Genomic DNA, 15,924 nt, shown 5'->3' with positions numbered 1-15,924 from the left:
TTGGCTTAGGCAAAGACTTCATAACCAAGAACCCAAAAGCAAATGTAACAGAAACAAAGATAAGTAGATGAGACTTAGTTAAACTAAAAAATTTCTGCACAGCAAAGACATAATCAGTAGAGTTAACAGACTACACACAGAGTGGGAGAAAAATCTTCATAATCTATACATCTGGCAAAGGACTAATATTCAGATTCTACAAAGAACTCAAATCAGCAAGAAAAAAACAATCAATCCCATCAAAAAGAGGGCTAAGGACATGAATAGACAATTCTTAAAAGAAGATATGCAAATGGCCGACAAATATCTGAAAAAATGCTCAACATTACTAATGATCAGGGCAATAAAAATCAAAACACAATGTAATACCACCTTACTCCTGCAAGAAAGACCATAATAGCCCTTTCCCATCGGTGTGCCACTGAAGATCCTGGTGTCACCATGGGCCGCCGCCCCGCCCGTTGTTACCAGTATTGTAAGAACAAGCCGTACCCAAAGTCTCGCTTCTGCCGAGGTGTCCCTGATGCCAAGATTCGCATTTTTGACCTGGGGCGGAAGAAGGCAAAAGTGGATGAGTTTCTGCTCTGTGGCCACATGGTGTCAGATGAATATGAGCAGCTGTCCTCTGAAGCCCTAGAGGCTGCCCGAACTTGTGCCAATAAGTACATGGTAAAAAGTTGTGGCAAGGATGGCTTCCATATCCGGGTGCGGCTCCACCCCTTCCACGTCATCCGCATCAACAAGATGTTGTCCTGTGCTGGGGCTGACAGGCTCCAAACAGGCATGCAAGGTGCCTTTAGAAAGCCCCAGGGCACTGTGGCCAGGGTTCACATTGGCCAAGTTATCATGTCCATCTGCACCAAGCTGCAGAACAAGGAGCATGTGATTGAGGCCCTGCGCAGGGCCAAGTTCAAGTTTCCTGGCCACCAGAAGATCCACATCTCAAAGAAGTGGGGCTTCACCAAGTTCAATGCTGATGAATTTGAAGACATGGTGGCTGAGAAGCGGCTCATTCCAGATGGCTGTGGGGTCAAGTACATCCCCAGTCGTGGCCCTCTGGACAAGTGGCGGGCCCTGCACTCATTAGGGCTTCCAATGTGCTGCCCCCTTCTTAACACTCACCAATAAATTCTACTTCCTGTCCAAAAAAAAAAAAAAAAGAAAGACCATAATAAAAAAATAATGGATGTTAGTATGGATGTGGTGAAAAGGGAATACTTTTACACTGTTGGTGGGAATGTAAACTAGTACAACCACTACGAAAAACAGTGTGGAGATTCCTTAAATAATGAAAAGTAGACCTACCATTTGATCCAGCAATCCCACTACTAGGTATCTACCTAGAGGGAAAAAAGTCATTTTATGAAAAAGTTACTTGCACATGCATGTTTATAGCAGTGCAATTTGCAAATGCAATTACAAAAACTTGGAACCAGCACAAATGCCCATCAGTCAATGAGTGGATAAAGAAAATGTGGTATATATATATACCATGGAATACTACTTCGCCATAAAAAGGAATAAAATAACGGTATTTGCAGCAACCTGGATGGAATTGGAGACTATTATTCTAAGTGAAGTAACTCAGGAATGGAAAACCAAACATCGTATGTTCTCACTCATAAGAGGGAGCTAAGCTATGAGGACACAAAGGCATAAGAAGGATACAGTGGACACTGGGGACTCAGGGGAGAGGGTGGAGGGGGGTGAGGAATAAAAGACTACACACTGGGTACAGTGTACACTGCATGGGTGATGGGTGCACCAAAATCTCAGAAATCACCACTAAAGAACTTATTCATGTAACCAAACACCACCCATTCCCCCCAAAACCTATTGAAATATAAAATAAATTTTAAAAATTGAAAAAAACGATTTTGCCCAAAATAATAAAAAAAAGGCAAGGGTCAGGAAAGGCTTCATGATAGGGGCAATTATGGTCATAGTTTATAAGGCAGTAAGAGTTAGTTATATGGGAAAAACAAGAAAGGGGACTCTACATCTATGTTTAGGCTGGTGTTCGGAAAGCATGAGGGACTATATTTTTGATCAAAATTGTTATTTCTGTTAACATGTAATAGAGTTATTATTATTTTTGAATGAGTTAAATAAATGTTTTTAAAAGTCTTAGTTTTAATATTGAATATAGTAAATATGAATTGCTATAATCTACATAAACAAAAACTCTGGGGTTTTCTAGAAGTTGTAGAAGAATAAAAGAGTCTTGAGACCAAAAAGTTTCAGAATGTTGGCTTGGAGAATTCACTATAGTCGATTTCTCAATGACTTTGAGAGGAAGGATGTATGTCCTGATTCCCCCCACCTCAGGAAACAAGAGGCAGCAGGAAATACATGTTATTTACAGGTCCCTGATCTCCTTGTGTCAAACATAGCTCTCTGCACGGTTGATCTGTTTCCTTGGTAACCTAACTGTAGCTGCCACCTGTGGCCTATTAACAACCTCCCCTGGCCAGTTGGATTCTATAGGGCAATGACTGGGAATAGTTAGGAAACTTGGTAAGGAAGTTTCCTCCAGCAGGAAATTGGTTCCTCTGGAACTTGTTAGGCATTAACGCTACAGCCAAGACCATGAAAACATTTACTGAAATTAGCGATAGTGTGCAGATCCTCTGGGAGCACTTACTCCGGGCAAATAGAGTCAGGAATCAGGGACTATGAGTTTATTCTTAAAGGCTTAGGTGTCAGCTTTAAGCTATAAGGGAGCAATTAGGTTAAAATGACTCCTGAGTTTCAAATGGAGTCACACTTTTAAGCTTCTCCCTGGGGTTAAACATTGGTCTACAGCAGGGGTGTGAGATGTAATTAAAGTCTACTTTAAATCCAGATGTTTCCCTTCACGGAGCCCCTTTGCCACCACAGACTTCAGTAATAGTTACAAAATCTTGCCGAACCTAGAGAAGTTGACCAAACTTAAGACAGCCTCAGCCAAGCGCGAATTTTTGATAGCTTCATCAGTCTCAACTCAATAAAAAGCAACACATTTTTCCCCGGATAACACGTGGAGGCTTTAAGATTTGTCCAATATAAGCACATGAATCTAAAGTAAAAATAAAACAAAACAAAATCTACAAGAAAAACACAGTCATGTTTTCCCTGAAGAAAAATAAAAGCCAAGGATTCGACAGAGTGAAAGGAAAGAACAAGGGGTCCAGCCCAGAGGTCTCTACCTCTGGTGGGTTCCCTGCAGCCCATGGAACCCCAGGTCTGTGCCAGGTTAACCAGCCCCTCACAGAGAGTGACGCATCTGACAGATAAATGGCAGCGCCATCATCTCCTCCTCCTATCATTCAAATGCTCTACAGATGGCCTGAAATGGAAAGCAGTTTTGGTTTGACACAAAAGATCAACACATTACAGTAGGAAGAGCATGAGCAGAGAGGGAGAACATTTCAGTGTGAAAATTTTGTAACAAAAGAAAAATGCAGAAGTATGAAAATATAATGAATAATGATTTGAGTGTCTACTATGAGCCGGGCACTCTGCTGAGCTCTTTTTGCTTTCTCATTTAATGCTCTTAACGGTCCTGTAGCAGAGGCACTACTATTACCTTCATTTTACTCATGAAGAAACCTAGCTGGGAAGGCTTACATCACTTTAACTCCAGGTTCTAAGTTTGACCATATCCTAGGCACAGCATGTCCCTTTTCTTCTTCATTCAACTCACACTTACTAAGGGGTCACTCTATGTTAGACTTGAAAATAAGGAACCAAAACAGACATTGTTCCTGCCCATATGGGGCTTATAGTAAACGGCAAAATACATACATAAAATAATTACATAAATCAGCGCATCATCACAAGCCAATAAGTGTTTGGAGGAATATGTAAAGCAAACCAATAAGACTATCTATCTATCTATCTACCTATCTATCATCTCTCTATTGATCTATCTATCTTGACCTAGGCTGGACAGGTTAAGAAAGACATCTCCAAGAAAGTGATATTTACATTTAAATCTGAATTTTAAATAGGAATTAACCAGGGAGTTTGTAGAGAGTAGGTGGCAAAGGGAGCCATGGGCAGAAACAACAAAAGCTCTGTGGCAAAAAGAAATCTCAGACAAAGAACTCAAAGAAGTATGAGAAGTATTAATATCATAACTGAGGAGGTCTTAGGTTTAGACATATAGTGCTCGCTTCGGGAGCACACGTACTAAAATTGGATACAGAGAAGATTAGCATGGCCCATGTGCAAGGATTGGATATAGAAAACTTTAATACTTCATTAAGGATGCAGTTGAAAAATCTCTGTTGCTATATTTTGATTTTGATTTTTTGTTTGTTTTGAACTTTTTGGCTGTTGTTCTCATGTGAGAAATGTTTCATATATAGATGACAGAGAATAATGTAATAAATATTCATGTAACTACTACTAACTTAAATATAATACTATAATTGGATAATGCTTTTAAATAATATGACCTCCATTATAATTGAACTCTCTTGTATACACCTAATGACATCAAAAAGTTTTAAGCCAAGAGCAGATATGAACAGATTTGCATTTTGAAAACATCTTTGAGAAGTTGCAGTGTAGGCAATGGGAAACAGACATTGATACGGGGATTCCAGTTAGCTGACTATTGAGGCTGTCCAGGTAAGAGGTATGATGGGCTGAACTGTGGTGGTTACAAAAGAGACAGATAGACTGGGGAGGTATTGGGATGAAACTGACATGACCATTAGTGATGGATTGGTTAAGGGGAGTGAGAGGGTGCTATGGAGGCTGAAGATAACTTCTGAAATAATCTCTCATGAAGTCAAACAGTATTTCTAGGGGTAAAAGTATCTATCCTTAGTGATTATCTCAAGAATTAAGAAAAAAGTACAACCAAATTAAAATAGAAACACAATTTTAAAGAATTTTAAAATTACAATTAAGGAATTTTAATTTTAAGAATTTTGAATGTTAAATATTTTAGGTTGATTTATATAATTAATCAATATATCTATTCACTATATCCTTTTCCCTCAAGAAGATTAAAACTTCAGGTCAGGCGCGGTGGCTCACGCCTGTAATCCCAACACTTTGGAAGGCCAAGGCAGGCGAGTCACCTGAGATGAGGGGTTCGAGACCAGCCTGGTCAACATGGTGAAACCCCGTCTCTACTAAAAATACAAACATTAGCTGGGTGTGGTGGCTTGCATCTGTAGTCCCAGCTACTCTGGAGGCTGAGGCATGAGAATTTCTTGAACTCCGGAGGCAGGGGTTGCAGCAAACTGAGATTACGCTACTGCAGTGCAGCCTGGGCGACAGAGTGAGACTCAGTCTCAAAAGAAAAAAAAGGTAAAGCTTCAGTACACTTTTATTTCCTTCTCCCCCAAACCCACTCTCTTGCCTTGTATTATTATCTCTCTTGTTGACACTGAGATTTCTTTCCAAACTCATTTTTTTGCAGCCTGCATCAATAATTGTTTGAGTTTAATTATATGATTTCCTTGAATTTTACTTCATCACTTGGGTCTCTGTGTGTGATTTCCCTTTGACTTGAATTCCTTTTTTTTTTTTTTCTGGAATATATCCTTGAATAGTTCTTTCTTTTCTTTTCTTTTTTCTTTTTCTTTCTTTTTTTTTTTTGAGACGGAGTCTCACTCTTTAGCCCAGACTGGAGTGCAGTGGTGCGATCTTGGCTCACTACAAGCTCTGCCTACCAGGTTAAAGCGATTCTCCTGCCTCAGCCTCCCGAGTAGCTGGGACTACAGGCACCAGCCACCGCGCCTGGCTAATTATTTTTGTATTTTTAGTAGAGACGGGGTTTCTTTCAGAGACAGCCTGAGAGCAATAAACTTCCTGAAATCTTGCATGTTTGAAATGCTTTGTTTTGTACTTCATCTAATTGCTAGTTTGACTAGATGTAGTTTAGGTTCAAAATAAACTTTTCTTAGAACTTTGAGGAAAGTCTATTGCATTCTATCACGAAGTGTTGCTAAAGAAAAGCATGGGATTAATCTTTTTATTTCTTTAGAGTGAAATTATGTTCTCCCCCCATGCCCAAAATTTGTAAAATTACACTCCATTCTTGGTGCTCTGAAACTTACCCTGGGAGGAATCTGGATTTGTGCCTCTGTAACGTTCACCATGCTTGTCACTCAATGGGACTTGTAAATCTGAAGACTTTTGTGTTTCTTAAGCTGTGTGAAATGTTCTTAAAGTTATCTTTGACTGTTTTCTCTCCTCCATTCTATTTTATCCTTTTGGAACTCTATTTAAATAAATAGGGGTTGAGTTTCTGAATATATCTTTTGCATGTCCACTTTTTTATTTTCCCAATCTTTTCTTTCTGTTCTGCTTTTAGGTGGTAAAAACAAAGTTTAGTTTTCTAGTTCGTCAGTCCCTTCTTCAATCATATCTATTCCCTTTTTCAGCCCATTGTTTTATCTAGTAAGTTTCAAATATTTTTCATTCATCACAATTTCAAGTACTTAAAATACATAATTAAATAATCTTCTTAATAATGTGTGTTTCTATTAATTGAAGTAATTTTAACTTTTTTTGTTTTGTGATCTGTTTTATTAGGTATTATCTCTTGTTAATGAAATTAAGTTTCTCTCTTTCTTTCTTTCTTTTTTTTTGAGACAGGGTCTCACTCTGTCACCCAGGCTAGAGTGCAGTGGTGCAATCATGGTTCACTGCAGCCTCGACCTGCTGGGCCAAGAGATCCTCCTGCCTCAGCCTCCTGAGTAGCTGAGGCTCGTACCACCATGCCTGGCTAATTAAAAATTTTTTTTCTGTAGAGACAGAGTCTCGTCATGTTTCCCAGGCTGGTCTGGAACTCCTGGGCTCAAGTGATGCTCCTGCCTTGGCCTCCCAGAGTGTTGCAATTACAGGCATGAGCCATTGCACCTGTCCAGTTTCTTTCTTTTAAGGCATAAAATTTCCTCAAATGCTTGGTGGTTTTTGACTGCCATCTCACCTTTGAATTGATAATTTCTCTGTATTTACCTATGGAGGTGGTTTCTGATGAGCTTCCCTTTATCATTTGGAGGAGTAGAACATGCCATGTGGGTATGTCAATAATTAAAAAAAACTTTTTTTGATTGTTGGTGCAATCCATTCATCTCGGTTTGCCCACCCTACCCTGAGTCTCTGTTCCTAGGGGCCACACTCACTACTTTAATTTCACAGGGAATGAGCTTGTGCTCAGCCTAAGCAGAGGAAAAGGGATTGGTCAACAATTGGCAATACCTTATTTAATCATTCTGATGACTGTCGCCAGTGCTTCTTCCTGTTGCTTGTATCCACTGATTCTGAACTTAGAGTTCCACTCCTAACTCTTCTGCTTATGATTTTGTGTTGAGGTTTTCCCTATTTTTTCTCTATCAATTTAATTACATCATAATATCTGCAAAAAAAAAATCATAATTTTGGTGATTTTGTTTCTTCATTTTAGCATTTTCTTCCTCACTGTCTCCCCCTAATCTCGGCATATTGCCTTGACTAGGACTTTTAGAATACGACTTCCAACCAGCCTGCCATAAGTGGGTAACAGATGTGCTGAGATGGCCAGAGTTTTAATGGCTATTGCTTCTAGGCACAAGTAAAATTTTTCTTTCACACTACTGTGCCATGCAACATTATCATTTTCCAAGAATTCTATGGTGTGAAAAATATTGGGAAGTATTACTCTACAACAGTTGGGAAAACAATTCCTTCATTTAGCTTTTTCAAATTACTTGTTATAAAATGGTTATAGTATCAAGCTGAACCTAGCAAATTATTTTAATTTGTGGTTATACATCTTTTCCTTATTTTAATTTTATGTTTTTTCCTTTCTCTTCTTACATCTCTTTTCTTTCTTTTTCTTTTCTGCCTTTGGTAGACTTATCCAGGATGTGCCAGTTATTGGTTATTGCAAAGAAGTAGATATTTCCTTATTAAATCAAGTATACTGGTTTTCTGTAATTTATTTAACTCATGCTTTTATATGTATTAATTCATTTCTACCACTTTTTGCTTTATGATTAGTGGTATTTTTCTAGCCCCCATGATTGAATGTTTCATTTTATAAATCACTCTAATTTTAGATTAAATAGTGTTAAGGCTACAAGTTTTCTTCAGTTTACCAGTTTGGACAAATAGTGATATACAATGCATTTCTTTGATGATAGTGATCCATTTCTAGTTATGCCATAAAAGGAATATATTTAAAATTCAAGATATTTATGAGAGGTATTCATTTTCAAGTACTTAGATTTTTTTTTCTATTTTCTGTTATCATTTTCAGTTTTAATTTATTTCAATAAACACTGCTCTATATGGTTTCTATCTTTGGAAATTTATTAAAAACTTATCTGCAGCCGAATCTACGGTCAATTTTTGTGCGTCATAAGCATTTGAAAAGCATATGTGTTCCTGTTGGGATCTAAAGTTAAGCACACACTCACCCACATGCATTCATTCACACACACACATCTAGTGTTTTCTGCTTCATTTTAATGTTCATGAATCAGTTCACTTGATCATTTACCTGCTGCCACCTGCTGGCCCAGTGGAGCTCAGAAGCCCCTGTTCCAGTGGGCTCTTCAGGCAGCCTGTCTGCTCATCTTGGCTGACTCATGGGTCGCTGTCATGGCAAAGAGGCCTTGACTGCTGTTGACCCTGGATAGTCTGGGCAGTCAAAATAAAAATGGAGTCAGATGGAGAGTTTCAAGAAATATCAGATAGAATTGCTCACTTAGTGACTGACAGGTCATGGTGATGGCAGCAGCAGGGAGGCATTGCCAGGGCTGCATGCTCCATGGAGCTGGTGGGAGCCCTGCCTGTTCTGAGTTGGGGTTGGAGCTCCCAGGGTGCCCCTGCAGCCACCCACACTGCAGCTGTAGACCTGGGCCTCCTGCTGCATGGAACAGGCAGGAGCCCCACCCTCCCAGGTGCAGCTGCAGCAACCAGATCGGTGGCTACAGATCCGGGCCTCCCACTTCATGGAGCAGGAGCAGGACTCCCCCTTTCCCGGCATCCCTGAACTCTTGGGGGCTGGGAAGGCCCCCCTGCCCTTGTAGACTCAGAAGTGCCTGCTCTCACTGCCTGCCTGGCTTTTCCCTGCTGTTGGTGCCTGCTCAGATCTCAGAGAAGTCTGGGTGAGCTTTGGCACCATGAATGGCAGCAGGAGGCAAACAGGTTCAGAAGCCCAAGAAAATCAGCTAAAAAGAATACTATGTATAAATAATTTTTCCATAGCTGACTGGTTCCATATTTGTCATAAATTATTTTTTATTCTTGATTTTTCCCTCTTCCTAATGTCCTACTGTATGTGGGCAGAATGAGGGCAGTCCCATTAAGGCCCCACCTTCAGGCCAGGGAGGGCCTGAATTCTGGGGGTTGGGCTGCCAGTCCCGCAAACTGGAGTGGGGGCTTGTGGTGCCTTTTCCAGGACCTGCCACCCATGGCTGCCAGGGACCAATCAGCACACACTTCCTCCCCTCTGAGGTCCATAGAAGCCATGGCTCAGCCAGAGCCAGGAGTGGATGGAGAGAGGACTGGATGATCAGCTGCAGAGAGGAGATAACACTCTCTGCTGAGAGTTGGAGATAATGAGATGACCAGCTGCAGAGAGGAGCTACCTTCTCTGCTGACAGCTGTAGAGATCACAGGATGACCTGCCAGCAGAGAGGAGCCACCCTCTCCAGGGCCTCCTCTCTGCTGAGAGCTGCAGACATCAGGAGGACCAGTTGCAGAGAGGAGCTACCTTCTCCAGGCCCTCCTCTCTGCTGAGAGCTGAACACTTGACAGGACTACCTGCCTACAGAGAGGAGCTACCCTCTGTGGGTCTCCTCTGAGCTGTGGTAACACTCATTAAATCTCCTCTTCATCTTGTTCAACTTCCACTTGTTTGCATACCTCATTCTTTCCGGACATAGGACAAGAACTCGGGCAAAGGTGTCACCAGCCGGCCACAGAGGTTTCTGTCCAGAAAAGCGACACCTCAAAGATCCCATTACAATAGGACATTAGGAAGAGGGAAAAATCAAGAATAAAAAATAATTTATGACAAATATGGAACCAGTCAGCTATGGAAATATTATTTATACATAGTATTCTTTTTAGCTGATTTTCTTGGGCTTCATGAGCATCATCAGGAAGTAATGATAATTTACCTGTTTTGTTCCAGTATTCATAGTCTCATAAGTCTGATGGTGGCTAAAATTTCAGAGACTTTTCTAGGTCTGAAAGAGTTAGAAAAGCCCATTGAAATCTGGGTTATAACAACAAGCCCCCTATGACTCCCAGGGCTTCCAGTGCATTGGCATCATAGAGAGTTACAAGAGTTTAGGGTCATCCAGATACAGCTGGAACTCAGTGACCCACTTCCTCTGAGTTCACCTAAAGGAGATATAAATAGGGAGATGTGTCATCTTAATGGAGATCGTTCTGATTAGGCATAAAATCTTACTAAGCCAACTCAGAGGAGGTTGCAGTTCCTTGCCAATTTTTGATAGCCTTGTGTTCATCCACTTTCTCAGGCAGGGACTACAGGAAATGAAGGTGAACTTGCGAGGATTTTGAAGAGAATTTAATGAAGAGGCTGTTTACCAAGGTGTGGGCAGAGTTAAGGGGAATCATAAGGGATGTTGAGGCACTCAGAGACTAGTAACAACATTAGCTAAATATAAAGCCATTAAGACCCTAGGCTTGAAATGGTGATAAGGAATTAGTGTCACCTGAGTGGCGGACGTGTGGCAGGGGGTTGCCTGGTTAGAGCACTAATGGTAGAGGGACCAGACACTGCCAGAACCACAGTGCAAGGCCGAGCAGGGAGGAAGCCAGAGACTACATCCCCTAACCTCTCTTCCCACACTTCCAACCTTTCGCTGGTGCCTTCAATCGGCTAGACCCAACCAGAATGCAGAGATCTAAGAGCCTGGGTGGTGCAGTGTGTGTGTGTGTGTGTGTGTGTGTGCAGCCCACTGGGGCACAGAGCAGAGTGGATGAGAGAAGGGCAAGAAAAGATTGTTACCAGGTCAGAAAAAGAATAATCAGAGCACACACTGGTGCTTGTTCCAGTCAGTTGGGGCCAGGATATAGGGTGTGTTTTATATGCAACATATTGAAAATTATAGTACCTGAGGCAGAATAATCAACCCAGGATTACTGTTTTCTGATGTGGACTGTGGATGTGAAAAACACTAGCCAATGGAGATATAATCATAGCTACATTTTTATTCTGTGAAAACTATGTATTATGAGCATTTGTCTTTTTCACTTCTTAACAAATATTTTTCAAAACTTTCATTTTATTTTTGATTTGGGTATATTTTAAGTACACAGAACATGTTATTTATTGATTTGTTTATTTACTGAGACAGGATCTCTGTCTGTCTCCAAGGCTGGAGTGCAATGGTGCAATTAGGGCTCACTGCAGCCCCGACCTCCTGGGCTCAACTGATCTTCCTACCACAGCCTCATGAGTAGCTGGGACTACAGGTGTGTGCCACCATGACTGGCCAGCTATTTACTTTTTGTAGAGATAGGTCTTGCTATATTGCCAAGCTGGTCTCAAACTCTTGGGCTCAAGCAATCCTCCCGCCTTGGCCTCCCGAAGTACTGGAACTGCACAGTGAGCCACTGTGTCCGGCCACAGAACTTTTAAATTGTGCATTAAATCTGTTTTACCTTCATGATTCTGCCTTTGATACCATGCTTAGAAAGAATTTTCCTACCCTTAAGGATTTATAAATTTCACCTACGTTTCTGGTACTTTGTGACTTTTCCAAAAAAACCCTATATTTATTGCACAATTTATTGAAATATCCACATATTTAAAAAATATATTCATCGATATGAGTTGATAAATATTTATATGGTATTTCTTTTCCTTTATGTGGTTATTATTTTCCTGGGCCAGTGTACTACACTGTTTTAGTTATTGCTTTGTTACTGTTAGGATACATTTTAAATCTAGCAAAGAAAAACAGAAAAAATCTGTTATTTTTCCTATTTAAAATTTTTATTTTGGAAAATTAACGAGAAATAAATGCTTTAAAAGGCTAGAAAATACAGACAAGCAATAAAAACAAGGAGAGTATCCATACTTCCATCAGCTTAGAGATATAATATCTAGTTGTACACTTTCCCAGTTTCCTTTGTTTATAGTCCCTGCAAATTTTATGCATACATATTTTTACTTATAGAAATTAAATTATCTTATATATACTGTTTTGAATCCTTTTATTTGTAATTTAATAGAAGAACGTGGGCATTTTTTCTATGCAACTACAGGTAGTATCCCATGATATGAATGGCCCTGGATTTACTTACACATCCTCCTTTTAATGAGCAAGTAAGTGGTTTCCAATTTTTTCCACTATTATACAGAATACTCAAATGAATATCCTTGCACTTACATGATTTTTTTTCTTAAAATAAATTCTTACAAGTGCAATTCTTTGTATAAAAGAAAATTATATTTTTAACTTCTATAAATGTTGCCAGGTTTTCCTCCAGAAACATTTTACTCCTACCATGTATGAAATGTCCCTTTCCTCCTTAGCCTTACTAGCATGGGGGCGTTTTATGCTTACATTTTAAATCTTGGCTAACCTGATAGGTAAAAATTAATATATCACTATGATTTTGTTTGCATTATTTTGATCATGAATAAAGTTGAGCCCTTTATCCTATATATATTTTATTTTAAATGAATTTATGTATATATACACCCCATTAAAATATATATCCTATATTTATATATTTATATTATATAATAATATATATTTATATATATTTTAAATTGGATTTTTTTTGTGAGTACTTTTTATATAATATAAATACTAGATTGAATTGAATAGATTTCAAGTTTTTTTAGTTGCCTTACAGTTTCTTTCCAATATCTCATACAAATATTTAAAACATGTATGGGATCAAATATGTCATCATTTTCATTTTGAATCCTGTTCTTAATGTCATCTGCAGAAAAATCTATCCAACCTAAAGTTCATTAAAACACGTTTCCCAATTTTTCCCACAGACACATTTACATTTGGCTATGGTATAAGCTAGATATCCAGTATTTTTTTTTCCCAAAAGAATACTGTAGTCTTACACCACTTTTGAATAACATCTTTTCTGCAATAACTTGAAATACTTCTCTTATCTTATTTATAGCTCCCAGCTATACTTTGGTCTGTTGTCTGGGTCTGTTCTGTTTCATTGATCTATACTTTTATTTCTAGGTGACTTCCACAAAAAGTTATTTTTTGAGGCAGTCCATTGGCTAGGCAGAAATCCTAAAACACAAACCCGTTCTGATTGGTTAATTAGGATACTCCCAGCTGAGAGATGTTGAAGGGCTGCAGACACTGAATTCAGTTGTTATCCAAGTCAGCTGGAACATCCTGTAATCCTTTAGCAGGTGTGAATGCAATCACCTCGCAATCTCCTGTCTCCACTTTAAAGCCTTAGCCTTAATTACTTCATTTTCTTTCACATAGTGAGAATTTTGTACTGCTTTGCCCTAGCTCCTGTAATACTTCTATTTTTCCTGTAAAGAAACCTCATGGCAATGGTGGAGATTTGCACAGGCCCTAAGAGCCATTGATAACAATATTGAGAGGTGACAGCATGCTGGCAGTCCTCACAGCCCTCACTCTCTCTCGGCACCTCCTCTGCCTGGGCTCCCACTTTGGTGGCATTTGAGGAGCCCTTCAGCCCACCGCTGCACTGTAGGAGCCCCTTTCTGGGCTGGCCAAAGTGGGAGCCGGCTCCCTCAGCTTGCAGGGAGGTGTGGAGGCAGAGGCGAGAGCGGGAACCGGGGCTGCGGGCAGCGCTTGCGGGCCAGCTGGAGTTCCGGGTGGGCATGGGCTTGGTGGGCCCCTCACTCAGAGCAGCCGGCCGGCCCTGCAGGCCCAGGCAATGAGGGGCTTAGCACCCAGGCCAGCAGCTGCCGAGGGTGTACTGGGTCCCCCAGCAGTGCCAGCCCACCGGCGCTGCGCTCGATTTCTCACCGGGCCTTAGCTGCCTTCCCACGGGGCAGGGCTCGGGACCTGCAGCCCGCCATGCCTGAGCCTCCCACCCCCTCCATGGGCTCTTGTGCTGCCCGAGCCTCCCCCCCCCCTCCATGGGCTCTTGTGCTGCCCGAGCCTCCCCGACGAGCGCCACCCCCTGTTCCACTGCGCCCAGTTCCATCGACCATCCAAGGACTGAGGAGTGCGAGCGCATGGCGCAGGACTGGCAGGCAGCTCCACCTGCAGCCCTGGTGCAGGATCCACTGGGTGAAGCCAGCTGGGCTCCTGAGTCTGGTGGAGATGTGGAGAACCTTTATGTCTAGCTCAGGGATTGTAAATACACCAATCAGCACCCTGCGTCTAGCTCGAGGTTTGTGAATGCACCAATCGACACTCTGTATCTGGCTGCTCTGGTGGGGCCTTGGAGAACCTTTGTGTCGATACTCTGTATCTAACTGATCTGATGGGGACGTGGAGAACCTTTATGTCTAGCTCAGGGATGGTAAACGCACCAATCAGCGCCCTGTCAAAACAGACCACTGGGCTCTACCAATCAGCAGGACGTGGGTGGGGCCAGATAAGAGAATAAAAGCAGGCTGCCCGAGACAGCAGTGGCAACCCGCTTGGATCCCGTTCTAAACCGTGGAAGCTTTGTTCTTTTGCTCCTTGCAATAACTTGCGGCTGCTCACTCTTTGGGTCTACACTGCTTTTATGAGCTGTAACACTCACCGTGAAGGTCTGCAGCTTCACTCCTGAAGCCAGTGAGACCACGAGCCCACCGGGAGGAACGAACAACTCCAGACACGCCGCCTTAAGAGCTGTAACACTCACTGCGAAGGTCTGCAGCTTCACTCCTGAGCCAGCGAGACCACGAGCCCACCGGGAGGAGCAAACAACTCCAGACGGGCCACCTTAAGAGCCACCTTAAGAGCTGTAACACTCGCCACGAGGGTCCGCGGCTTCATTCTTGAGGTCAGTGAGACCAAGAAACCACCAATTCCGGACACAATATCATTATTCGACACTGTCGTTACAAATCTATGTACCTTCCTGACTTTCATCTCCACAGGAAATAAATTTTTCACAGTCATAGACATTTGTAGTGCTTTTTAAAGGCACTGGTTCTGGTGGACACTGAGAGGCAATTTTTATTTGCTGCACGTGGAAAGGACAACAACATACCTGGACAGAAATGCCTCGAGGATGTACTGAAGGCCCCTCTCACTTTTCACAGGTACTGAAGACACATTTAACAGACAGACATTTCCCCCAAGGGTCAACTCTCTTGTAGTATGTTGATAACCTTTGTTCTCCTTGTAAAGAGGCTTGTGAACATGATAGTGTTTATATTCTTAAAATTCTAGCAGACAAAGGCCATAAAGTTTCCAGAGAAAATTCCAATTAGGCATGCCAAATATTTCAGATACTTGATACTAAACTAGGAACCTCTCTTGGATCCTGATAGACTTAAAAGCTTATATGGTTTGGATCTGTGTTCCCACCAGGTCTCATGTCAAATTGTAATCCCCAATGTTGGTGGTAGGGCCTGGTGGGAGGTGATTGGATAATGGGGGTGGGATTTTTCATGACTGGTTCAGTACCATCCTCTTGATACTGTCCTGGGGATAGTGAGTCTTCATAAGATCTGGTTGTTTAAAAAAGTGTGTAGCACCCTCCTGTTCCCTACCCCTCTTCCTCCTGCTCTGCCCAAGTGACATGTCTGCTCCCTCTTTGCCTTCAGCCATAACTAAGTTTCCTGAGGCCTCTCCAGCAGCGAAGCAGATGCCGCTGTGCTTCCTCAACAGCCCACAGAACTGTGAGTCAATTAAGCCTCTGTTCTTTGTAAATTAGTCTCAGGTATTTGTAGCAATGTGAGAGTGGACTAATACAAAAGCATTTTAAACTTTCCTCAACCTCAGCCTAAGAGACAGTCACAAGGGTTTTTGGGCCTGGCAGAGTACT

General features: G+C 41.5%; 1 protein-coding gene and 1 pseudogene across 1 annotated transcript; both read left to right on the top strand.

Annotated features, from left to right (window-relative positions):
• Positions 1-405: 405 nt before the first annotated feature.
• LOC100580316 (60S ribosomal protein L10-like) lies at positions 406-1,160 on the top strand. The gene has a single exon (XM_030828733.1). The coding sequence runs from the start codon at positions 442-444 to the stop codon at positions 1,126-1,128; it is 687 nt and encodes a 228-aa protein (XP_030684593.1). The 5' UTR covers positions 406-441; the 3' UTR covers positions 1,129-1,160.
• Positions 1,161-4,149: 2,989 nt separating this feature from the next.
• LOC115830515 lies at positions 4,150-4,247 on the top strand (annotated as a pseudogene).
• The last annotated feature ends 11,677 nt before the right edge of the window (positions 4,248-15,924 follow it).

The sequence above is a fragment of the Nomascus leucogenys genome, chromosome 15, assembly GCF_006542625.1.
Source record: "Nomascus leucogenys isolate Asia chromosome 15, Asia_NLE_v1, whole genome shotgun sequence".
In the NCBI taxonomy this organism is placed as follows: domain Eukaryota; kingdom Metazoa; phylum Chordata; class Mammalia; order Primates; family Hylobatidae; genus Nomascus; species Nomascus leucogenys.
Note: the sequence above shows the minus strand (reverse complement) of the source record. Positions and strands in the feature narration are given on the sequence as shown.

Coding starts and splice junctions, on each gene's coding strand:
- LOC100580316 (XM_030828733.1), top strand. CDS start 442: ATGGGCCGCCGCCCCGCCCGTTGTTACCAGTATTGTAAGAACAAGCCG.